General features: G+C 44.9%; 2 protein-coding genes across 5 annotated transcripts; one reads left to right on the top strand and one right to left on the bottom strand.

The window, feature by feature from the left end:
* On the top strand, window positions 1-10,685 carry LOC147231826 (uncharacterized). Of its 3 annotated transcripts, none has more exons than XM_086150986.1 (11): window positions 2-331; window positions 1,053-1,356; window positions 1,604-2,134; window positions 3,295-3,480; window positions 3,798-4,136; window positions 4,561-4,646; window positions 5,051-5,160; window positions 5,255-5,398; window positions 7,128-7,259; window positions 8,192-8,461; window positions 8,839-10,685. In XM_086150986.1, the coding sequence occupies exons 2-11, from the start codon at window positions 1,211-1,213 to the stop codon at window positions 9,046-9,048; spliced, it is 2,154 nt and encodes a 717-aa protein (XP_086007112.1). In that variant the 5' UTR covers window positions 2-331; window positions 1,053-1,210; the 3' UTR covers window positions 9,049-10,685. The 3 variants fall into 3 exon arrangements, with proteins under 3 accessions (XP_086007114.1, XP_086007112.1, XP_086007113.1); XM_086150987.1 differs by having other exon boundaries at window positions 3-331; window positions 5,054-5,160; XM_086150988.1 differs by lacking the exon at window positions 8,192-8,461 and having other exon boundaries at window positions 1-331.
* ankha (ANKH inorganic pyrophosphate transport regulator a) lies at window positions 10,310-22,104 on the bottom strand. Of its 2 annotated transcripts, XM_086150990.1 has the most exons (13): window positions 21,584-22,027; window positions 19,629-19,905; window positions 17,063-17,279; window positions 16,820-16,938; window positions 16,507-16,590; window positions 16,230-16,400; window positions 15,923-16,057; window positions 14,753-14,845; window positions 14,565-14,657; window positions 12,788-12,917; window positions 12,533-12,656; window positions 12,274-12,373; window positions 10,310-11,203 (listed from the first exon to the last, which is right to left on the bottom strand). In XM_086150990.1, the coding sequence occupies exons 3-13, from the start codon at window positions 17,232-17,234 to the stop codon at window positions 11,066-11,068; spliced, it is 1,359 nt and encodes a 452-aa protein (XP_086007116.1). In that variant the 5' UTR covers window positions 17,235-17,279; window positions 19,629-19,905; window positions 21,584-22,027; the 3' UTR covers window positions 10,310-11,065. The 2 variants fall into 2 exon arrangements, with proteins under 2 accessions (XP_086007116.1, XP_086007115.1); XM_086150989.1 differs by lacking the exon at window positions 19,629-19,905 and having other exon boundaries at window positions 21,584-22,104.
* Window positions 22,105-23,363: the final 1,259 nt, after the last annotated feature.

Raw genomic sequence — 23,363 nt, 5'->3', positions numbered from 1 at the left:
CAGACCGAGCCTTGACCCCGCTGCTCTCGATACCGCGAGGGCTCCGCAACAACAGATGTTCCGCAGAAAATACGGGAGATACCACACGCTGTCGAAATGTTTTCAATTAAATGAATATTCCGTTTTGTAGTTTAAGAGACGTCCCATGCGGCGGACACGCTCCGACTGAGTGTCGCGCGGTCCCAACGGTTCATGTTGGTGTTCTAAGTTTTACACTAGCTAGCTAGCTAGCTAGCTAACTAAAGCCTGTTTCTAGCTAGCTAGTGACACCGCAACTGCAGCTTCATAACCGAAAGCGCATGGAGTTCGACTCCATTAAATGTCATGCGAGGTATTTGTTGTTTTTGTTGCTATTATTTTTGCTGCTGCCGTTGTTTCCACGTCTTTCGTAGACCTGTTCGTGTCAGTTGAATACGTTCATCGACATGTGCGTATCAGTGGCGCTTCCTTATCTAGGAATGTAATCAACATTCGGGTTACTCATTTACTAGCATTAAATGTGCTATGTGGTATGTTTCTGTCGTTATCACGTTTATGGCTTAAATAGTATCAACATCGTGTCATAAATGAAGAAAACGGTCCACTTGATATTAATCCTGACCCCTCGTTGACTATATGACCGCGTAGTGTCTCATGTAGTTGATGTTCTAACGCTCAGCCTGTGTGATAGTACACAGCCTGTAATGGATGTGAAATAGAATCGTTAAGGGGGACTAAAATAAGAAACCGGGCTCAGATTACTTTGTCATGTATCGCGTATTGCAGAACTTTTTCCAACAGAGCTCATCGTGGCATAACTAATAGTAAACAACCAAAACTTATTCGGGCTATATGAATCTTTTGTTGATTTATTGAATAGAGTTCCGTTTAGTGCGTTTTGACTAAGTTCATTGTATTCGCTCAAGTTTATAAAAGCAAGGGGGTGAGGCTTATTCCTTTTATCTGATGTGATGCTCACTGTTAAAAACCCTTCTTTATGATACGGTGTCAGGTTTGAATCTGTTCAAGAGCATCAACCATCCATTTGAACATGTTGCTCATTTGTCCTTCAGGTGTGAAATCCTGCTCTAGTAGCAGTTTGATCCTCCTCAGCATGGCTTCCTGAAGCTAGCCGTCTGCAGCGACTCAAGTCGCTCGTGGTTGTTTTGGATCAGAGGTCACCGTTTGGAGTTCCACTTGTCTGACCTCCCAGTCTTGAGGAGGCAAGCAGATGGGGAACAGCTGTTGTCACACTGAGAGTCCCTGTAGCAATGCTGAGGAAATAAGTGGCTTACTGAAAGATGAGTCAAAAGCAACAGTGCCTACAGGTGAAACTGTGGTGGGCACTTGGGGTCCTGAAGGAGATGATGACGTGAGGTGAGAAATCACTAATGGTTCTGACTCTTGTTTTTTTTTTTTTTTTTTATGTCATCCATCTGTTGCATTCAGATACGTTAAACTCGCAGCCAGGATTCATGCTTGTAATCATTTTCAATTTTGTTCTTTAAATGGGAGTTCAGTCCTCAAAAAGGGCTTCGTTATAATGAACCTGAAGATGTCCAAAGTCCTGCTGAGGGTGATTATTTTCATGGCGTTGTTCATCGCTCTCTGTGTTGACTCTCAGGAAACCCGCCAATGAGGCTGGCGTTACGACGAAAGAAAAAACTGAGGATGTGCAGGTGAAGAGCAGTCTGAAGAGGGAAGAGTCGGAGACCAAAAACACTCAGGAAAACGGATCCCTTCAAAGGGAGGCCATAAACACATCAATGCTCTTGCCCCACACCCCTCTGGCTAGACTTGAAGAAAACTCTTGTAATGAACTTCAAGATGAGCAGGAACCCCTGGCCGTCACGGCAAAAAGTGAATTTCAGCAAAGCTTGGCAGAATGTGAGGATTTCCCTACAGCAAATACGACGGCCGAAGAGAGCTTGGCCCCTAGAATCCCAGATGATGCCCCCGAAACAGCCAAGACACAAACCCCGCCCCACAACCAGAGCCACAACGCAACATGGGCCAGAAGTCACAGCGGAGATGGAGACGGCCCGGCACTTGTCGCTGCTTCTGTCATGGCACCCAAGGACAATAAAGAGTTAGCCACCGGTCATGTGCCATCTCTGTCCGTGCACCATCAGGAGATGAACGCAGAGGCAATCCGGTGAGTCACTGGACCACCGGCTTTGTTTTCTATGTTTCTCTTTTGTTTGTCTGTTTTCTTTGTTTGATGGATACTTTTGGTATCTATCTGTTTGAGCCTTCACTCATTCGTTTAGAAAATGACGCATGAGTTTCATACTCCATTAGTCGTCTGCGGCTTCTTTTATTCAAGGTAACCGGGGATGCTCGAGCCTATCCTAGCTACCCTTGGGCCAGAAGTGGGGTTCACCCTGGGCTGGTTGCCAGTCAATGGCAGGGCCACATATACAGACAACCATTCACTCTCATTCGTACATCTGGGCAAATTTTCTAATGTCAATAAATAATGCACTTAAATGAACCGAGAATGTTGGAAAAATGGCTTCATGATGATTCATCAGTGTGGAAATGTATATATAATGTACATAAACATATTTTTCTATTTTTATTTTTCCATCATCCTCACTTATGTTTGTTTTTTCAATGACAATTCTTTTAGGATAATCTTGGTGTTTTCATTCAGTCTGGCAAACCCTTCATCATTCCCCTTCATAAACTCGTACACTTTTTTAATTGTGATACAGCAGTACATCGAGATAAACTGAATGTCTAAGAAGGTGCTCCAAAATAAAGGGTTCAATGCTTCTCCAACTCAACCATATTTGACATATCAAAAAGAGGCTGTTTTTATTCAGTGTTTCACTTTATGTTGTGACAGTTGTGTGTTATTCTGCCACGAGATGAAGTGTTTCAGTTTCTTACCGTCTTAAATTATCACTTGAGTGTGATTATTAACAAATTTACCAAATTAGCAAATTTCTTTTTAATCCATATTCACATCAGACAACCGTTTTGGGGTTTCCTTAAGGAAATTGCTCAGCTCAACTCTTTAAAGGCCATTTAGTCTGTATTGCATTTATCCAAGACACATTAACATTTTTTTTAAAGATTTGAAGATTAAGTAACTTCAAGTACAAATGCTCGGAGTTTCTTTTGATAAAGTGCAATAAACAAACACTCCCTTCTGTTTATAACTCTGATAGTCCTTTTATAGATTCACATACTGATCTTGAAGTGTACACTCCCAAGCATGGTCCCGTCCACTTCACACAGACTTTCATGTATCTTTTCAAATGAGTGGGAAATAATAGGATTTTTTTCTTTTCTCATCGTCCCGTCCAGTGTGGCGCCCGAGGCGTCCGAGAGCGTAGAGGCGTGTCAGGTGGCCGATCCAGAAGACGGAAAAAGCCAGGATATCTCTGATTATTGCAGATTACAATCTGCACGAATTAACCTCTGTGGTGAAGCGGGAAGCTCCGCCCAGCCTGTCTGTGAGCCAGTGAGCACGGCTCCAGACGGCGGCCTGAGGTCAGTGGGTTTAGTTTTTTGTGCAATCAAAACAAGGCAGTTTTTGTGCACAGTAAGGTATACTTTGAGGTCTTTCTGTTTTCTCTTTGACCACACGGGGGCGTATGTATTTCACAGCTTGTTCCACTTTGAGCATGACTGTCTGACTTGTTCTGAAAATAGAAGTGTTTTGTTGTTCTTCATTCCTTCTTATTTTTGTCTTTGGCTGTTTCGGCGGCACGTTGGCTGCAACAGTGCTTTTCCAAAAATACACTTGTATTGTATACACACAATTCTATATAAGGTAAAAAAGCAAACCGAATTTGTGCTCTCTCCAGCCCAAAGTCCAGCCAGGATACAAAACCTGACCCTCCATCCCCAACTCTGAGTTCAAATATAGTCATCCCCTCGGAGAACACTGTACATGACGGGGGGAAAATTACTCAGGAAGTGCAGAACAAAGATGGAGACGTTCCAGAATCCAAGGAGAACGATGAGATGGAGGAGGAGAGCAGTCTGTCAGCGGCGCTGAATCTGTCAGAGAACAATGCTGAGATTCAGGAAGCCATTGGAAAAGAGCCGCAGCTGGCAGGGAGCATCTCTGCTAACCTCCCGGCCGAAGCTGCTGAACCTTGCACTGCGAGAAAGGAGTCCGGCGGAGACACTTTGGGTGACAGGTGTGTGCGAGGGTCCTTTTTATAGCCCCTAAAAATCTGAATCCTGCGTCGGTGCCATCTGTGAGTCAGAATGTCACGATGTTTACGTCGGAAAAAAGGGGAACTATGCAAAGGAACTATGATTCAGAAGGCATTAGTCAATTTAGAATTTTCCACAATGTCAACTGAAAGTCAAGATGAGTCAATCTCGTATTGCTGTCCGATACGTTTTTTTTTTTTTAAGTTTTGGCAAACAACTCGAGTGCAGAAATTTGAAGTGTCATTCTCTTGTCTCTAGCTAGCTGACTACAACCAACTGAAGCTGCAGTCTAGGACATTGTAGGTCCCAGCAGCTACATTTTCAGTGAAAGTTGTGCACGACTATGTCTTTTACCCTTTCTCCGCTTTTTACATCTCATTCAGTCCCCATGTTGTTTGCCCTCAGTGAAGAAGACCTGTACAGAGGAGCAGAGGAGATGTCAACGTCACAAAATAATCAGCTGGAGCCTCTGCTTGTCTCAGGAACCATATGTGAGTATCTGAATAAAAAATAAAAAAAAACTGGATGATGGCAGTCTCTTAGGTTTCCTCACACAGTCCCAAAGACACATAAAGACACACTAAATTGCTTCGACAGAGTGAAAGGTTGGGTTTCTCTGCACATGGCCCTGTGATGGGCCGGCAGCCGGTCCAGGGTGTCGTCCGACGCCAGCCGCAGCCCTGCGATATAAGTACCATAGACAATAAATGAATAAATGTTGACAAAAGAAGACATTTTCGAAGAAACTGGTTTACTGTTTCCAAGACAAACATTGTGGTGAATCTTCGATGTTTTTCGTGAGATTCAACCATCATTAATACCGTGCCAAATGTGTCTGCTGTGAAAAGGTCTATTGCAATTCATCATCCCGTTCTCCTCCTCTCCACCATGCAAGCAGTGCCAAAGGTAGAGGAGAGATGCAGCTTGGCCCCGGCGGTTGACATTCTGTCTTATAGTGAGAGGGAGTGGAGAGGAAACACTGCCAAAAGCGCTCTCATCAGAAAGGTCAGTTCCTGTTACTCCAGCGGAGAAGCTTCTTGTCTGGTTTTGGCGCTGACATCCAAGGTGTGGGCTGCGGTGTCTCTCCATGCGGCTGCAGGGTTATAAAGAGATGTCCCAGAGGTTTAGCGGCGTGAGGAGAGTACGGGGCGACAACTACTGCGCCCTCAGAGCCACGCTGTTCCAGGTGCTCTCCCACAGCACCCAGCTCCCCGCCTGGCTGCAGGAGGAGGACATCACCATGGTAAACACTCCTTTCATTCCTTCCTCCACTTTGGAGATACTTTGCCACCTGCTTTTTTTTTTTCCCTCTCAGTTTCCCTATTGGCCAAATTTCCCCTCGCATGGTGGAGAGGTGCGGTTAGGCCAGAGAGGAACGGAAAGCACAGAAGCAACGTAGAGGTTACTTACTCCACTGAACATCTTCAAATATTTTCCATATGACCATAAAATCATTCAGCCGGCATGTTTAGAAGATTAGCTGATAAGCTGGGTCGCTCGCTCGCGTCTCTGAGATGTTTCGCCGCTCATCCACAAGGGTTCTTCAGCTGTGGCTGAACCACGGGGGTATCCAGGGAGACACTGATGGCCGCAGGTGTTTGAAGATGCATAGAATCGATTCAGTTTGTCACTGTTATAAAGCTGGTTGGGGTTTATCTGCAGCCCAACTCCGCTTTCATCGGCTTCGGAAAAACAATTCAAGCAATCCATTTGCTTTATAAAAAAAAAATAAAAAGCAAATCGACCCTTTTATTTTTGCATTATCATTCTGAAGTGCAGTAAATGTACAAGTCACGACACACTATAGTACTCGAATGTGTAACACACCACGTCTGGCCACCGGTGACTGCACGCACGCACGCACACACACACACCTAATGAATGAATCTCTTCAAACCAAATGGAAGTCCTTCCCTCCCTGCTATTTCAGTTAAGGTCAAATCTTAACCCATTTCACGCAGTTATTTTTATTTTGCACATTTGATTTCAGCGTGTTTTTCAATAAGCACAATTGTCCGTCATCGCGTTGCACTTAGAGCCACATTACCTCAATCAGAATTTACTTTTATTATTTTACAACTTTTGTAGGTGGGCTACTGATATAGTGGTATCACAAGTCATTGTTGTTTATTAATTTACAGTACGTACAGTGTATGACAGTTGGCGCCTTTAAATTAAATTTCAACTTGATAGGTGCTTTTTTTCATGAGGCACTTCATCTCGTGAGATCCTTTTCACACTCCAACCATGTTTTTAAGCGTCATTTATAGGTCAGGTAAATCTCTATAAGCCTGTTTCACTCTCGCCCCTTCTGGACATCTTCCCAAATATTTCAGCAGACGGCTGAATTCTAGCTGCAGGCAAATTTGTTTTGAGTTTTGCTGTTACAATGGAATGCTGATCAGTGGTGTTCACTGGGCTAATGGTTTCCGGGTTGCCCGAGCAAAGTTGAGAGGAGGGCAAAGCTAATTACCTCAAGTGATCCGGTAAAACGGTGCTCTGGTCCCTCACACACAACGCTCCACACAACCAGTAAACTCCACCCCAAACGAACAGACGGTTTCTTGTCGGTGCGGGTAAATCAGCAGACAGTCGAGCTACAGTCTAAAGTACAGTCTAAATAAAAACTCGTCTTATTATCTTAAAAACGCAGGGCAGTTTTCAATCCTTCCCTTTGCACTTCAGATATTAGCCCTGGTGTTCTGAGGGTTCTGACAGGCCTGGAGTCCTATCACTGCCCAACACACACACACACACACACACACACACACACACACCGCCAGTCAACTGAAAGCGTGTCGTTTTTTTCAAAGAACAATCTGATTACATAATTTGCTGCTGGCTACATCCAGTGCCAAAAGGAGGACCAGCAGGCAACGGCGGTTCCTCTTCAAGAAAGGAAACACACCAACGTCTTGGTGCGACCCTCCCCAATAACAGCTCTCAACTCTCAAAACGCTTTGTGTTTACAGTTGCCGAAAGAGCTGGAGACCCGGCAAGGGTTGATAAGCCAGTGGACGTTTCCTGGAGAGTGTCTGCAGGGAGACGCCAGCCAAGACGCCACCCAGCAGCTGCAGGGCTACATCGAGCTGCTGCAGAATAAGGTACCGCTTCCTCGTCCGCTGCCCAGGAGTGTCAGGAAGCTGAGTGAAGACCCCGAGGAGGTGCTCCTCCATGTTTGCACGCCGGCTCGGCGAGATCCGTCCCCCCAGCGTTCGGAAGCGACTGCGGTTTTGCCGCCTTTGAGAAAACGAGCCGAGCGCCTAATATCACACAGAATCCAAATGTGTTGCGGGCTAAACCCAGAGAGCGGCTACACCAGACCGTTCACATTCTGGTTGTGTGCTTCTAACTGCTACCAAATGTGAACGTGGTTGGTTGTCCCCCCCCCCCCCCGATGATAAAATCAACCCGGCGATATCTGACGCCCTCTCGCAGAATTTATGTTCCAAATAAGGAACCATGGTCACCTAACTCCACGCTGATCCTCCCTGTATGTCATTGCCGATGCCCCGACAACGTGGGAGGAAATTATTAGATTATGGACAGATGTTTTTAACCCCCACCCCGCACCATCATCTTATCATCAAAGACCCGATACACAGGCCGACGTCACCGCACATATCAGTTTGAGATGCGCTGTCAGTTTAAAAACCACCGGCTGGCAAAAACAACTCCACTCTTCCACTGGTTTTTGAGCAAGTGCGGGGGGGATTAGATGTGATGTTCTTTAATAATTACATGACTGGGAAATTGTTTAGCAGCAACAGCAAGACATACAAGGACAAGACAGTAACAAGCTAAAAATATCAGTCATAAATAAATAAAATAAACTGAAGGGAAAAAGTATAAGTGTAATCTCTCCGTATTTACCAATATTCAGGAATACAGGAACAAATAATGTGCAACGTGGCAATGTGAAGTAGCGCAGTAACTGATGAGCATGAGTTATTGTATAGGGTTATGGCATGAGGTAGGAAAGTTAGTATTTCACCACATTTGTTAATAGAAAAACGTCGGGTTTGTTGCCTTGCAGTGGCAGGCGGCAGTGGACTGCCACTCGGCCTCCGAGCGGCAACAGCTCTGCGAGCGCCTGTTCCGGGGAGGGGAGGAGGAGCTGGGGCTGCTAGAGGCGCTCAAGCTGCTGATGCTGGGCAGAGCGGTGGAGCTGCATGCCAGCATGCGGGCCGGCGGGGAAGTGCCCCTCTTCTGCTGGCTGCTGTTCGCCCGCGACTCGTCGGACTGCCCGCGCTCCTTCCTCTCCAACCACCTCTGCCACGTGGGACTGAGCGCCGGCCTGGAGCAGGTGAGAGCGGCCGGCTGCATTCCGAAGTGAAGCTTGTTTACTTGCTTTTCCCAATCGAGCCGTCCAATCCACGATGTGGAATAGTTGTCACTAGGTGAACAGCAGCCATCAGTTAACAGTAAAGATGTCCTCGGGCTGGTTGTGTAACATTGTTTTCAGCTGTAATGCGTGCCTGCACTTGTACTGTTTACCCCGCGTCATGCAGTGATGCCGGTCGTCGTCCTCCGGGCTCGGGAGGCTTCTGGAAAGCCACACTGAGTTTCCTTCGCCAAGACACACCCGCTAAAATTGAATGCTTTGTTAACGGACTCACTGTTGTGATTTGTGTAAATTTGCAGCCCTGCGGTGACCTGCCGTGCTTTGTGCTTTCCTCGCAGGTGGAGATGTTCCTCCTGGGCTACGCCTTGCAGTGCACCATCGAAGTTTACAGACTGTACATGGCGGACACGGTGGAGTTTGTCACCTATTACCCGGACGACCACAAGAGCGACTGGCCATCGGTGTGCCTCGTCACCGAGGATGACCGTCACTACAATGTACCGGTGACTGAAGCTACACATCCAACCGAGGAACCCGCCTCCAGCTGATTGCCGCAGCAGAGACACCCAGTGCCATGCAAACTCCTCAGGTTGATATGGACGAGTAGATTTACATCAATTAAAAATATGCTGATTTGAGACCCGAATGCGAGATGCCGTTCACGCATCTTTGCACGCACTGTACTGTAAACAGTTTTCTGTCTGAGCATCTGAAATTGGATCGTTCATGGGGTGATACTTTTGAGTTTCAGCAGGAAAAAGACAGCTGTAAGACACTTGTACCTTTTGTACTTTTCCTTTTTTTCTTTTCCTTTGTATAATTGTGATCTATAGAATTGAGTTGCCAACAGCACAAATATTAGATGTTTGGCAGTTAAGATTAGGCACTTTTTAACACTGATGTGTTTGTTAAATTATTCCTTTTAAATTATTTTAGACAAGAACAAATGTGATTAGTTTGACGTGAGGTGTATAACGAAGCAGTTGATCGGAGGACGTGGAAGGTTATCTGCGGCCTCAGCGTCGGAGGCAATAGATGTGACAGTCTATGTGCGTGTGTGGGCACGCATGTGCGAGCGTGTGTGTGTGTGTGGGTGTGTGTATCAAACTCTGTAACATGCTGCCTTTAACCAAGCCGTTCTGAGGAGGTAACCGTTCTCCTAAGCTGTTTTGAGGAGGTGCAAAGGTTGCGGTAAACACTGGCAACAGTCCCAACCAGCCACTGGATTCATTTGTGAAGGCTGCTCAGTCCTCCATGTTGCCTTAGAAATAATGCACAATAAGGATGAATGTCGGGTATTTGTGAAGAGGCTGTCTCCCTGCGTCCCGCGGCAAGTTAGGGACGTTAATTAACAGTAAACTATGTTTATGCCAACTGCAGGAATGTAACTTGCACTGATAAGATTTTTTTTCTGATGGAATTTAAATAAAATGCGTGGAAAATTTTAATACCTTTTCTCTTAGAGAATTTCATCATGTAATCAGTGTGTTTTCAACATCAGCACGTTGTGCTTTCAGCTCGATGCTTCTGCGACATTTGATTAAATATAGATTTCACAATCGCAAACAAGTTCTCCCGAACCCGATATGTCTCATGCGCTTGTTAATTAGACATTTGTTGACAAGAGGTTTGAGACTCTCCACCGACCTCATACTAGTTAGCACTTGTGTTGATTGCACAGCATACATACGACTAAAATCTCTGCATATTTGGTGAATTAACTATTGTATAAATCAGATTAAGTCTTACTTAATTAAGATTTGCTAAACATCTGAGATCCCAAACTAAAAAGGGAATTTGAACAAAAGGTTAATTACAAAGCAATTTATTTGCCAAATAAGAATGTCTATACAGTATATACAGTACATATGACAGTCTGAATACTACCAGGAAAATGCTTGGCAGAACAAAAGTAGATTGACTCTCAGACTGCATTGAAAAGTGAACAATCATAAATGTATTTTTTTGTAACACGCAATGATATAAGGGATTCCTGACCCCTGTGGGCAATTAAATATACACATTGCTTTACCTATATAAAACAATAATCTGTACATCATCTTATGTAAAATACAATTGCACAACCCAGCAAGTCCCACAACATATCTATATTTGAATTCAAGCAAGGTCTTGCCATTTAATCTTGATAAAATAACATAAAATAATAAAACTCTGAATTTGGCAACTCCACTCGACAGATGTCTCATCCTTGCCGCTGAGGAGGAAAAGTTCTCCCGTGTCATTTTCCCTTGTTAACTAGTAAACACAGAGTCGTTTAAACACCCGCAGATGCGATGATGCAAAGTGATGAAGTGGTGAAAAAGTTGGAAGACGAACAGGTATTTACACTGAAGAATGAACACTTGGGTGGTGCATGGCTTTCTTTATAGTGTGCGTTGTTATGGGATGTAGGTCGAAGTGAAGATGTTCTCGTGATAGTTCAATATGCCTGGAGAAACTGTCAAACCAGATCATACTCAGGTCCTCGTCCCGTCTCCTCAGCAGTGTTCTCATTAGGAAGTTACACATGGAGCTCTGCTTCATTTTCCCTCCTTTTTACAGATTTCACTCCTGCTGCTCTTGCTCCTCCTCCTCTTCCTGGAGCTCCTCGATGGCATCCATCTGAGTCCTGGAGCACACCTCACTCATGGGGGCAGAGTCCTCGCCCTGCACCAGCAGCTCATTGGACATTTCACTGTTCCTCTGGAAGAGAAAAGACAGCAGTGGAGACATTCGTGAAACCCACGCGCCCCCACCGTCTTGGAAACACGGAGACCCGATGGCTGTTCGCTAAGTCTGTAAGCCATGACTGCGGTTGGTCTTTTTGAAGATGCGGCTACTATGACCGGGTGAAGTTTGGCGAGCAGTGCAAACCTCGTCCGCCGGGTTCCTTGTTGAGAGGAGGGGAAAGTGTAGTCTTGGCATCCAGCAGAATTTGAACTCAAATTCAGACTTCACTGACTGACACTGGAACAGGCCCCCGGTTTCTGCCTGTGTGTGTGAGCCTGTGCGGCACTGAGCCACAGTTCTGCGTGATTTGGGTATAAAATCAATAGTTTCATTTTAGGGCTGACTTTTATTCGCCAATGCCGGTCATGATTGGAGGAGCAGACCGAATAAATTCCTGGCGCTCGCTGCCGACAAACTGATCCATCTGTCACTGCGGGGCTGACGTTATCGTCTGGCTGCGAGTGATCTGATCAGTCACCAGAGCAAACAGACGAAGATGCCTCTGTAGAAATCTGTCTGGAATCAGATCAGATTTGCAAAAATTGCATTACTCAGGGTGTTTTTTTTTTTTTTCTTCCAGATTTATGGATGCCAACAGGAAGTGACACGACGACAGTGTCAGCTTTGCGGTATGAACGCGCCCTGGTATTCCCGTCATCCTCATCTTGTCTGACTTTGTTTTCCAGGGATGAGGGAAGTCTGTGACTCGTTCTGGGCGCGACCAACAAAAATACCACCGTTTTTTTTCTTTTTCTAATGAAACATCACTTCCAGCGACTCTCATTGGCTCTGAAAAAATAGTTGAGTGTCAGTATTTTGGACCCTCTCATCTCGTCAGGCAATCCGTCAGAAACCAAAGCGTCTGCATAATGCAAATTTTACAAATAAAAATATCCCCATCAATCTCTGGTAGGAACAAGTTCAAAGATTACCGCATTCCCCTTTTAATGAAAAAGAGAAATTAATTATCGTTCGCTGGCAGACGTACGGCTCAGAGTAAAGTGTGGCGTACGCGTGCAACGACCTGAACCAGGTGTGCTCACCTGTTGTCGGTAAACATAGCAGGCTGCTATGGCAACCATCGTCGACTCCCCTATGAAACCAGCCAGGAGGGATCCGACCCCGAGTGTGGCCCCGTGAACCCTGTACACATTAAAAAAAAAAAACACTGTTGTCTTCCAGGTTTTGAGTGCCCGTCGTACATAGCACTACACCCAAACGACACGTTAAATAACCCGGTCAGCCGGAGCCGCGGGACTGACCTTTGTGACCCCTACGCCACTCTCTGAGGTGTTGACTTACCCCATGTAAGGCAGCACAACTAGACTGGTGATGAGGACAATGATGCGGAGCGCGGAGCTGGGGGCCAGCACAAAGGTCTTTTTCAGGGTCATGAGCCATCCAGTCAAATGAGCGCGAACAGTGACTGAAAACACACACAAACACACACACAAAGTGAAAGATCACCCCACCGGCCCGCGCCACGCCTCAATCAAAGCCACAACAGGAAGGAAAATCCAGCTGGACGCAGATGCTGGAAGACCCTGTGTATCTCACCTGGCAGAGGAAAAAAGGAGAAGATTCGGAGCGGGACCACACACAGCTCAGCGAAAACATATTTCACTCCGATGACATCGACCAGGATCTTCTCGGACACGTTAGGGGTCCAGAACACCACAAAGCAAAGCTGGACACAGTGAAAAGAAAGCAAATTAATTTTTGCTTTGGCTGCACCACAATGGGGCCGCCCCGCACGCCTCATTAGATTTCATTACTTCATTATCTCAAGGGAGCTCGGATTGAAGGGGGCCTTTGAAGCCGCATGAGTCGGGCCGCCGGGCACGTCGCCGTCGCCACGGCCGAGGCACGCGCCGCCTTACCGGGATGTTTGAAATCTATTGTGATTCCGACGTTGTGATAATCGTCGCAGTTACGGATGGAGCGCTTGTGTGTATGGACGAAAAACACTCATCAAACACGGCACATACTGCTTTGAGCTAACAAGAACGAACCCCTGCTCAGGTCCCTCAAATATAACCTTCTGAAGGAATTAGGTTGTTTCCTAAGCATTAAGTATCTAGAAAGAACAGCTTCCGTTTAAATCCCTTTATAAACCGATGACCGGTATCAAACTCATCATCTACAATTACAGCTTCGAGAAAGAGGCAATTATTTATTAAATCTCCCCTGACTTAGCTACGGCTTTCCTGTGCACGCTCTCACGTCCAGAAAAATTCATGTTGTTATAGGACGCCGTTTATCGAAGGACGTGACGGAGACTCTCTCCAAAACCACCTTCCTGAAAATATGTTTGAGTGATTTGTTTTTCCCCACCGGTCGCTCCTCCAGCAAAACAGTTCACGTTCCGGCATGTCGACTTGTGTTGTCGACACATCCAAAGGCCGTGCCTATGTGCCTGTTATGCTGTGCCCTTGCACACACACACACACACACACACACACACACACACACACACACGTTTATAGCTCTGGGACTCCACATCTGGTTCAGCGTTTCCCCCTTCCTTCTCCTCCTACTAAACGAGTTTTTTTCTTTCTTTTTTTGCCACTCACTTCCTGTTTTTGTTACTTGGGCTCATCTAATTGACCGAGCTGAATTTCACTGAACAGAAAATGACTCTCTGAAGCTGAAGCGCGGGCGACCGAATGACATCAGGGCCTATTGTTGCTGCTTAAATATGTATTTTTGCTAAAATATCAAAACTCACAGCCGTGTAAATGAGATTGCTCATTATACAGCGAGAACATACACCTGCAAGGGGCTTTAGGAATGTGTTAGCCGATATGTTTTATGTGAATACCTATTTTATTAAGCTCTTAAAGCCTGAGTAAGGAGGGTTGCGAGGGGACAAAAAAGCCCCTTAGCCTCTTCACAAATTCCAACCTAATGTGTCTCCCTCTCTCTGCAACCTGAAACCACAACAGCACAGGAAAGGTACTTTTAGAACGGCTGCAAACGACTTGTGTGCTCCATCACTTTGAACTGTACCGTGCAGCTGCACCAACACAATCGGGGCTCTTGAGCAGGATGACGTTTTTCAAGAGAGACCTTGTTTGTACAGAGAAACCCTGACTTGAGAGTTGACTTTGGAATAACCATTCAGATCACGTTTCCGCTGTAACACTAAACCACTTGGGTCGGTCTTGGAACAAACGGATTGATTTTTTTTCTTCCCCTCCATTGACTCTAAATATTCTGATGTGAATTCAGCAGTCGAGCCCGGGATTTGTGTGAACGCCCCCTCCTTTCCGAGCTCCTTCATCCCCCCGTAGAGGATTAGCGTAATGATATGACTGAATCGAAATCATCTTACCGTGAGGGACAGAGCCAGACAGCAGAACGTGAACTTTTTAATGTGTGACTTGGTGACCGGGCTGCCCGCGTTCAGGGTGTTGCTCGGATTGTTCTGTCAGCGAGAGGACAATATAAGTGGCATGAACGAACCCTTCTTTGATCATCTGCTAAGGCTCTGGCAAATCCATCTGCAGGAGTCGCGTTTACCTTGTCAAATGCGGGGTACACCGCTCTTAGCTCTGTTAACCAGCCGTAGGGCATGTGACCCACCGGGTATGTTGCTGTGAGCACAGCCACCGCCTGGAATGACAAAGAGACGGCGGCGATAAGTCACTGCCTACCCCGCCATGTTAACCTTGTCCACCATGGGGAGACGGCCAAATGAAAGACAGGTGTCAGACGACACGAGACAGGAATGCAACGCGTCCCTTACTTTCCCTGGAGCGCAGAGTTTTCACAAGTTTATGATTGGATAACGGCCGCTAGCTTGTTATTGAGGCCCGAACAACAGCAGCGGGGACTCTGAGGTTCCACGCATGCACAGTAGGGACAGGTAGGAATGTTTTCACTCACTGTAATCATGCCCTGAGTACCACATGGACGTGGTGAATCACCCAAACCACTGGCAGCCAGCGTTGTCAATGAATTCCAGTTTGTTCTGGTAAACAACTCTGTATTGTCTCTAGTAGTTGGGGGGTCTCTGTTAGCCAGAAAGCTCCAGAGGGAGGCTGTTAGCATCTGGCAATCATCTGCAGTAACTTGAGGGGAAAGTTAGTGCACTGGCTTCACGTGGCTGTGAGGTGTCTTTTATTAATACTCTCGATGCTAGCGAGTCATTTACATTTGCGGGATCTTCTATAACACCGCTACAATGAGAGAATAAAAAAAAAAAAAAAACGGCTTGTGGTCGACGGCCCCGGCCTTAAATGAGCAGTTAAGAGGTTTTAGAGTATATTATGTCGTAAAGGGGTAATATAACTTTGACTTTTGAAATACACTACATTATCACATCCCATTGTCTCTATTGTACAGTTGTGTCTAATTATGTCATAATAATGGCATAAAAATGGGGTCGTGATGGCCAAAAACATGTGGGGGGTTGTAGTAACCTTGAAATATCAGCACAAAAGTCTAATATGTTTATGCTTGAGACTAAATAAATGTACGATAAAAAAAACAAAAAATCTCACAACTATATTCCGACATCACTACATGATGTCGGAATTTAGAATTTAGAATTTAATACTGAAAAAATGAAATGTTCCTTAAAGAGATACATATAACCCGTCATCCTTCGACTCACAGAAGAAAGAAAAGCGTCTGAAAATTCAGAAAGAAAGGAGAATGCGGGCTGATGGGAAGAATTGAAAATCCCACCTTCGTTGCTGCACCTGTCCCCTTGAGGTCGCGAGACACAAAAAGGTTGACGATGGGTCGGCTGATGCGCTGAGTGGCCAGGATGAGGGCCAGGGGCCACCAGAAAGTCAGCATCTTTTTGATAGTAGCATCGCCCTGTAGGAACCCACAAAATCAGTCTCTATATTTGTATCATAATTGATGGAAAACCCAGTGGATGTGTTTAAGACGCACAAATATTGAGACCTTCCACATGTATGCGCAATCTACACTTCTTTGTTTTGCCACAGACAACTTTAGTAAGAGGCTCGAAAAAGGCAGAACTTACTCCGACATCAAGTCCACTGGAGTCTGGGATATTGTCATGAATATTACAGTAGTAACCCAGACCTACGATGCTGAAGCGGACCAAGGCACCCATATACAGTGACAGGATTGGGATGAGCAAAGGCTCCACACACTCAAGATTACTGTGAAGAAGAATGGCCACAAACACAATCTGCAGGGGAAAGGAGATCATTAGTTGATAGAGATCATCAAACAGCGCTCATACCTAAAATCAACATAGATAACGTTCAAATACGGCATTAACTTAATCACGTTACCTGGGCTACAACGTCAGAGATGGAGGCTGAGCCTACAATCACACTGTATTTGTGCTTGAGAAGTATCCCTGCATGAATCCACGCCTGCAAACAGAATAATGTTTGGACAGCTTACAACCGGATCGCCGAAGGACCACCTCGGCTTTGTCAATTTCTTCAACTATTACTAGACGTTGAAAAACTAGAGGTAAACTTTAGGGGCACCCACTCAGAGAACTGAATGGTGTCTTTTCCTGGCTGATGTGTGTTTAGATTCACCTCCTCTATGGCAAAGCTTGACTTCTCAGGCAGAGTGCACAACCTACATACTCACCATTGCATCCAATAAGGGGAAAGCAGCCAGGTATAAGAACGCTTTTCTTGTCTTGGACCCCACAGAGTCGTCCACATGGTGGAGCTTATTGATGATGTAGTACCCTAAATCTGTGTAAGCTACAGGAACAGAAGACGTCTAGAGTGAGCTCAGGAGAACGTACCCTGTCACCATGACAATTGACACCATAGCTTCATTTTTGAATATAAATTTCGTCATGCGTGCGCAATCTAGACAACACACCTATCAAGATGTGCAGGACGAATGCAATGACACCAGCAGCCAGCATGCAGAACACAGCCTTCCTCCGGTCCCTTTTACTGTTGACAAACACCAAGCCGACGTTCTTGAAGTCGCTCATGGGTCCCGTGAAGAACTTCATCAGGGAGTAGGCCAGGCCATAGCTGGCCAGCATTTCCACTGCATCCTTTTTGACTGTGGCTATACCCCTGTTGAGGGCCTGGGACAAACATTACGAGGGAAGAGGAATTAGGGGAATAGCTCTTAAAACGGGGCTGTGTTAAACTTGATCATAAGTTTACTGAATCCCCACTCCGTCAAAATGTGTTTTGTATTTAGTCTTTGCGCCTACTGTGCTGGGTGATATGTGTGCAGAGTTAGATCAACAGAGGTTAAAACCGTCTTCTCATTTCTACGGGTGAAATATATCTAAGCTCAGAAAAAAAAATAAATTTCTTCAGTTTTAAAAAGCCTTAGGGGATGATTTGTTGGATCCTTAATCTTTAAAAACCCACAGCAGAGCAATCCTCAGGATGAAATGGATACCTCAAGCCTTATCGTTGAATGGTACCATGGTATTTTAAAAGCTAAATACATGAATATTTGAGATGTTCAACTTTTAAAATTAAAGCATTAAAAAAATAGGCATATCTCATTTATAGTGCAATTTGTAATGATGAATGATGAGTTTTTAGAGGACTTGCTGATTTGTCTTCTCTGTAAACAAGACTAAAATTGCATTCATAACTCTGTCAATGTCAACTGTTTGCAGCAATCAAATCAGTTTTTCTGAGACCCTGAAACAGTTTCTCATGTTTTATTAAAACCACAGAAAGATCAAATAGGACGTGAGGCCAGCCTCACTTCTGTCCTCTGAATAGAAGAGAAGGACTTAAAATTGCAGCCATACATCTTAAAATTAGTCTCTCCCATCCATATCAAAACTAACAACGGAAGGCTCATTAAGAACTCCTACAAAATGTGACATTTATCAATCAATTATACTTCATGATCATAGCTGTGTCATTATACACTGAGAAAGTTTTGACGTTCTCCACACGGCACAAATCAAAACTAAATCTGCCCAAACGATAATGAGGATTTTCCTCATACTATATCTTAGATCTGTAACCCAAGGTTACGGGCTCCGATATCTTGTGCAGAAACAGGAAGACTTGCCCAATTTCCTACTTCACTGTTCGCCATGAGAACTGAGCCACTGGCCAATGCACAATGTAATCTTGAGTGTAAAAGTGGATGACAAGCCATATTTCCTTTCGTATGGACAGTATTTCATAAATCCCTCTGGAACCTGGATGCATTCCTGATAATTGTCACTAACCTATTAACAAGCCTTAACATAGTCATTCATTATTAGGTCAACCCACGAAAAATGGAATGGGTATGGTACTGAACTGAGAGATATTTCAAAATCCAACTTCCCTTTCACTGGAAAGCTAAATTAGTGATGTATTTAGCTTAAGAAATTCCTTACAAACTAGATAAACTTTTTATTCCTAAACTAAAAATTGGAGCTTAATGAAATTACAGGACAACTTGAAAAGATGATTTGGGGCAGAATAATCCCTTTGCTTACCGGGAAACAACAAACATACCCTAAATCCAATCATACCAGGCCCTGACGCACACTAACAACTGATTTATAAGCCACCACCTGGATCTGGGTAAGCAGCCAGACAAATCTCAGGAGCATTATGGCAATATAAAATAATACTCCCTGCCTTATCAATCTTGGCTTACTGAACACAATACACTTAGCGATGGTACGATATAAGGCACAGCCAGGGAATCAAAAAGTGCTAACTGTAATATGTAAACCAGAGTAATGTGCTTATGGCCTTCGAATGGTTATTGTATGCTGAGTCTTTCCCATTCGTCCTGTTGCTTATTTCTCTGTGTAAATTCATTTTTCCCTCTATAAACAAGTTTAAGTGAGGGAACTGGATGACCCCCCCAATCATCATTCAAGAAACTTTAAACGGCCAGATGCATTGTATCCTTAACTTGCAGTTATATCTTTATCATACTTGTGGCTTTAACAGAGACTAAACTCTTCAACTGCAGGGCCAAGTGGGAGCAGTATCTGGGATGCTTGTTGTAAACATGACAAAGGGAAGGGACTAGGAGAATTCCTATGATGGTTGCAGTAGATTTTGCAGTACGATGTTATCAACAGGACCCACTTTACAAGGAGAAATGCAATGAATCCTGAATTGATGGAGTTGTAAAATGAAGAAAAAAAGGCAAGAATAAAAAAATGTTAAATGATTAGCAGGGATCTATTTTGGGATGATATGGGTAAACTGTATTGTGTGAGAACAATTGATTTCTAAAACTGGTCTTATAAGGTGACAAACGTGAAGTCCAAAAAGAAACAAATGAGATTTAGTTAGTTTTTAGTTTTAGTTTTACCAGTCACAATTACTAGTTATATAGGTGTTGTTTTGTTATGGAAGAGCAAAGGTCTTCCCTTCCTATATTCTCCTGTTTAGCAATAAAACAAATGTAAACTCTCAAAACAAAGCCATGTGTCCTTAGTACTTAATACCTTAATACTTGTCAGATGTCAAGGACTGCACAGAACACCGAGGCAGACACCGAACAGCAAGTGCCCATGTTTATAACCAAACATGTTCACGCTTTTGCTTGGTACTTTTCCTTTCTTCTTTCCTTTCTTCTTTTCCTTTCCTTTCTTTCCTTTTGTGTTACTGTGGACAATGCCGCTGTTAGAGTCCCTGTTTACTGGGAGAAATGGGAGCAGGGGTGGGGTGGGAGCCACTGGCTGTGCAATTGTTACTGTTTCTTTCTGCTTGTCATCTTGAAACCTTTATTACAGACAGACAAGACAGACAGACAGATAGACAGACAGACAGACAGACAGACAGACAGACAGACAGACAGACAGACAGATAGACAGATAGACAGATAGATAGATAGATAGATAGATAGATAGATAGATAGATAGATAGATAGATAGATAGATAGATAGACAGACAGATGTGTGGCGTAACGTCAGCAGTTGTCCAAGGAACTATTTTCTAAACTAGTTTCTAACTATTTGTCTAAACTGCTCATAGCAATGTCTGTGGATTTTATCTTCTCAGGCCTGCTGCCCTGATTCTCCCTGTCTCCGGGGAGGAAAAGGGGGTTGGGTGGTTGTTTTGGCAACCACTACTTATAAGACTGTACCTCTTTCTTTGGTTTGTTTTTTGTTGTTTTTTCATCCTCTTCTTTTTTACCTTCAACAACACATCCTATTTCAACGACCCTCATTTTCATGTCCGAATTAGCATTTTTTCCTCCCGGTTCGATGTTATTTCACCTTTATAAATGCACAGGAATGCTGTTTTTTTTCTCCCAACCTTCTTTGCAATGCTAAAAATACCACATTCATGTTTATGAATATGTATAAAACCGTGAGTGAGGAATTCGAGGTTTAGTTCTTTGCACAGTGATTTCAGGCAGAGGATGAAGAGGTATTCAGTCCTATTTGAGATTTTAAACAGCTATTTCTCAGCGGGTGGAGTCTGCTCCTATCAGGATGATGGTGCTTTGGGTAGGATTGTTCACTTAGATATAAAGACATGCATGCACTTTATAGCTTTGCAATGACATTGGACTTTTGGCTGGTGTGATGACTGAACAGGAAACGCCCACATTCGCTCCACACGGCATTAAATTCCGTGAAGTTCCACCTTCAGGACTCCAGCTGCCCCTTTCCGTTGTGTGCTATTTATACTAACCGAACAGAGCCATTACATAAGCTTAATCCTAACATCTCAAAGCCCCCGGTGTTTTCCCTTCTCACACCATCGGCTCCCCGGAGGTGGAGGGGCTGGAGGGCCCGGCCAAACCTTCCAGCTGAGGAAGGGGGGTGGGGGTGGGGGGGCGTTCTGGAGAAAAGATTCGCTCCATCGCTTGGAAGTCCAGCAATGGGTGCGTTTTTTTGGCCGGCGGAGGAAGTGGGGAGACGGCACGGGCATCTTCTCAGAGGGACCGGGGCTGTCACTCAGTGGAGCCCCCGTTCGCATCCCCCCCCTCCTCCCATGGAACAACCGTAAACCCCAGACTTCCACCGTCGAAGTGCTAAGCTAACGCTAGCAAAAACACAAAATCCTAACGTTCCCCCCTCTCGCCCTCGCTCTCTCTCTCTCTCTCCGCGCGGGCAAAAAATAAAAAAATACCCAGTGTCATTTGTTTCACACTCATTTTTTCTTTCTGAATATATTTTCTTCGTCTGTTATGAAAGGGCTGGGTGGTGGTGGTGGTAGTGGAGGAGAGAGGCGGCCGCGACTTATCACGCCGAAGCCGTGACGCCCCAGGAGGCGAGATATTAACGGTTCGAGGCGTTAGCCGGGGCGCGAGCTGCTAGCAAACGCAGTCCGCACTGCGCGGCTTCATTTACCTTATGTCGTAAAAATAAACCAAAAAAATAAATAAAACAAAAGAAATGATAAAATGAATAGACACGGCGGCTCGAATGAAACCGAACGGAGATCTTACCTGTTCCCCGAGGTCGATGGCAATATTGGTGATAGCCAGAGGCACCAGAAAGCGGAGGAGAGGCCAGTAAGGGCTGAGAGATGGAAACTCCACCATAGTCGAAGCCGGGCTGACAGAGCGAGGGGCATCTGCCTCGGTCAGGATGGAGGAGAAACGAATGTGGCCCGGGAGAAAAGGGGGGAAGCAACGCGACGAAAGCACCTGTGTTGTCCGCCGTGAGAGGAGGCTAAGTGGGGCAGCGGCAGGAGCCGAGGCGCTCCTGTGGCGGCGGCGCGTCACTGTGCTCCGGCGCAGCCGAGCGGAGGCGAAGGTCAGCGGAAATATCTGCCTGGGCGCATCTTCCCCCCGCAAATCATCATCGAGGGGGTGGGGGGAGAGGCAAGGTGGCACCGGGACCGCGCCAGATTCAAGCGGGACTCACGCAGACACACACGCCGGGGTCGGGGGCGGGGGAGGAGAGTAGGGAGCCCGGTTCCGTGGGTGTCGGCGTCCGGTTGCGGGGTAGCACCGCCACCCCGCCCCCGGGCCTCGCTTTGCCCTGGTGTCATCGTGACGTCAACAGCCGGCCTGAACCTGCCCGTCCTCACACACACACAGACACAAACACACACACACACATTCGTGCACGGCCTTAAATTTTCAAATTGCCATATCATTGAGAATTTGGAAAGATTGATACTGGAAAACTATCATCTCACGCCAACTCACATCTTAAGACTGGTTTTTCGAGTTTTAAGTCTCAGCCTAGTCTGGTTGTAGACTGAGACTCAAAAACCGTGGATCTTACATGCACAAATATTATGAAAAGACTTGTGGGAAACTATCAACTCACATCTTAAGACTGTTTTTTCAAGTTTTAAGTCTCTGCTTGGTTTCGGCGTAGACTGAGATTCAAAAATCGTGGATCTTACAATCAAAGATTTTGAAAAGAGTTGTGGGAAACTATTAACTCACATCTTAAGACTGGTTTTTCAAGTTTTAAGTCTCTGCCTGGTTTCGGCGTAGACTGAGACTCAAAAACCGTAGATCTTACGTTTAAATATTTTGAAAAGACTTGTGGAAACCTATCAACTCACATCTTAAGACTATTTTAGAGTCTTAAGTCTTAGCGTTATCTCATGACCCTGGAACCGAAGACTGAGGGCTCATATCGAAAGACTGTGCAAAGATTTTGAAAATACTCATGGAAAACAACAACTACAGTCTCTCAGAAATTTTTTGCCACCATGCAATGGTGACCGTGTCACCATCTGACCGTGTGTTTGTCGAGCCTCTGCTATTTGAGTCCAATAATCTGAATCAAAATCAGAGAAACTTTCTTTGTCCCAGAGGTTCAATTGGAAGGCACAAGGGGTAGCATAGCAACTTAGAACAGATGAACGTCTATAAATATGTGGAATGAAAATCAATATATAAAATAAAGGTGAAATAAAGTTAGATAAAAAATAATGTGAAGTAACTCCAACATCAATAAGACGCCTTAAATAAAATGTATCATTATTATTATTAATATTATCGCTTTTCCATCTTCGCTCGGTCATGATACATTGGAGAGTTTGTACAAGTTCGGCCGTTCTGGCTACAGCTTCACCATCCACTCTTCTTTCTAGATGCTCCATATTGAGGATTTATTTTGAAAAGATTTCAGCCTAGACCAAAGACTGTGGATCTTGTATCTAAAGACAGCAAATATTTTGAAAAGACTCATGGAAAACTACAACTTGATTGTTCCCATTATGCAATCTTTTCCCATCATGCATGGAACCAGGTTTCCTGTTTC

The sequence above is a fragment of the Fistularia commersonii genome, chromosome 8 (genome assembly GCF_037954325.1).
Source record: "Fistularia commersonii isolate RoL2024-O1a breed Wild chromosome 8, RoL_Fcom_v1.0, whole genome shotgun sequence".
Classification (NCBI taxonomy): domain Eukaryota; kingdom Metazoa; phylum Chordata; class Actinopteri; order Syngnathiformes; family Fistulariidae; genus Fistularia; species Fistularia commersonii.
Note: the sequence above shows the minus strand (reverse complement) of the source record. Positions and strands in the feature narration are given on the sequence as shown.

Bases quoted from the DNA above. Each gene is read 5' to 3' on its own strand.
- LOC147231826 (XM_086150986.1), top strand. From the start codon at position 1,211: ATGGGGAACAGCTGTTGTCACACTGAGAGTCCCTGTAGCAATGCTGAG. The intron at 4,137-4,560 runs GTGTGTGCGAGG...GTTTGCCCTCAG, and splicing joins GGAGACACTTTGGGTGACAG to TGAAGAAGACCTGTACAGAG. The intron at 7,260-8,191 runs GTACCGCTTCCT...GTTGCCTTGCAG, and splicing joins TCGAGCTGCTGCAGAATAAG to TGGCAGGCGGCAGTGGACTG.
- ankha (XM_086150989.1), bottom strand. From the start codon at position 21,679: ATGGTGGAGTTTCCATCTCTCAGCCCTTACTGGCCTCTCCTCCGCTTT. The intron at 17,280-21,583 runs GTAAGATCTCCG...TGTTTGTCCCAG, and splicing joins CCATCGACCTCGGGGAACAG to GCCCTCAACAGGGGTATAGC. The intron at 14,846-15,922 runs GTGGGATTTTCA...TTGTCATTCCAG, and splicing joins GGACAGGTGCAGCAACGAAG to GCGGTGGCTGTGCTCACAGC.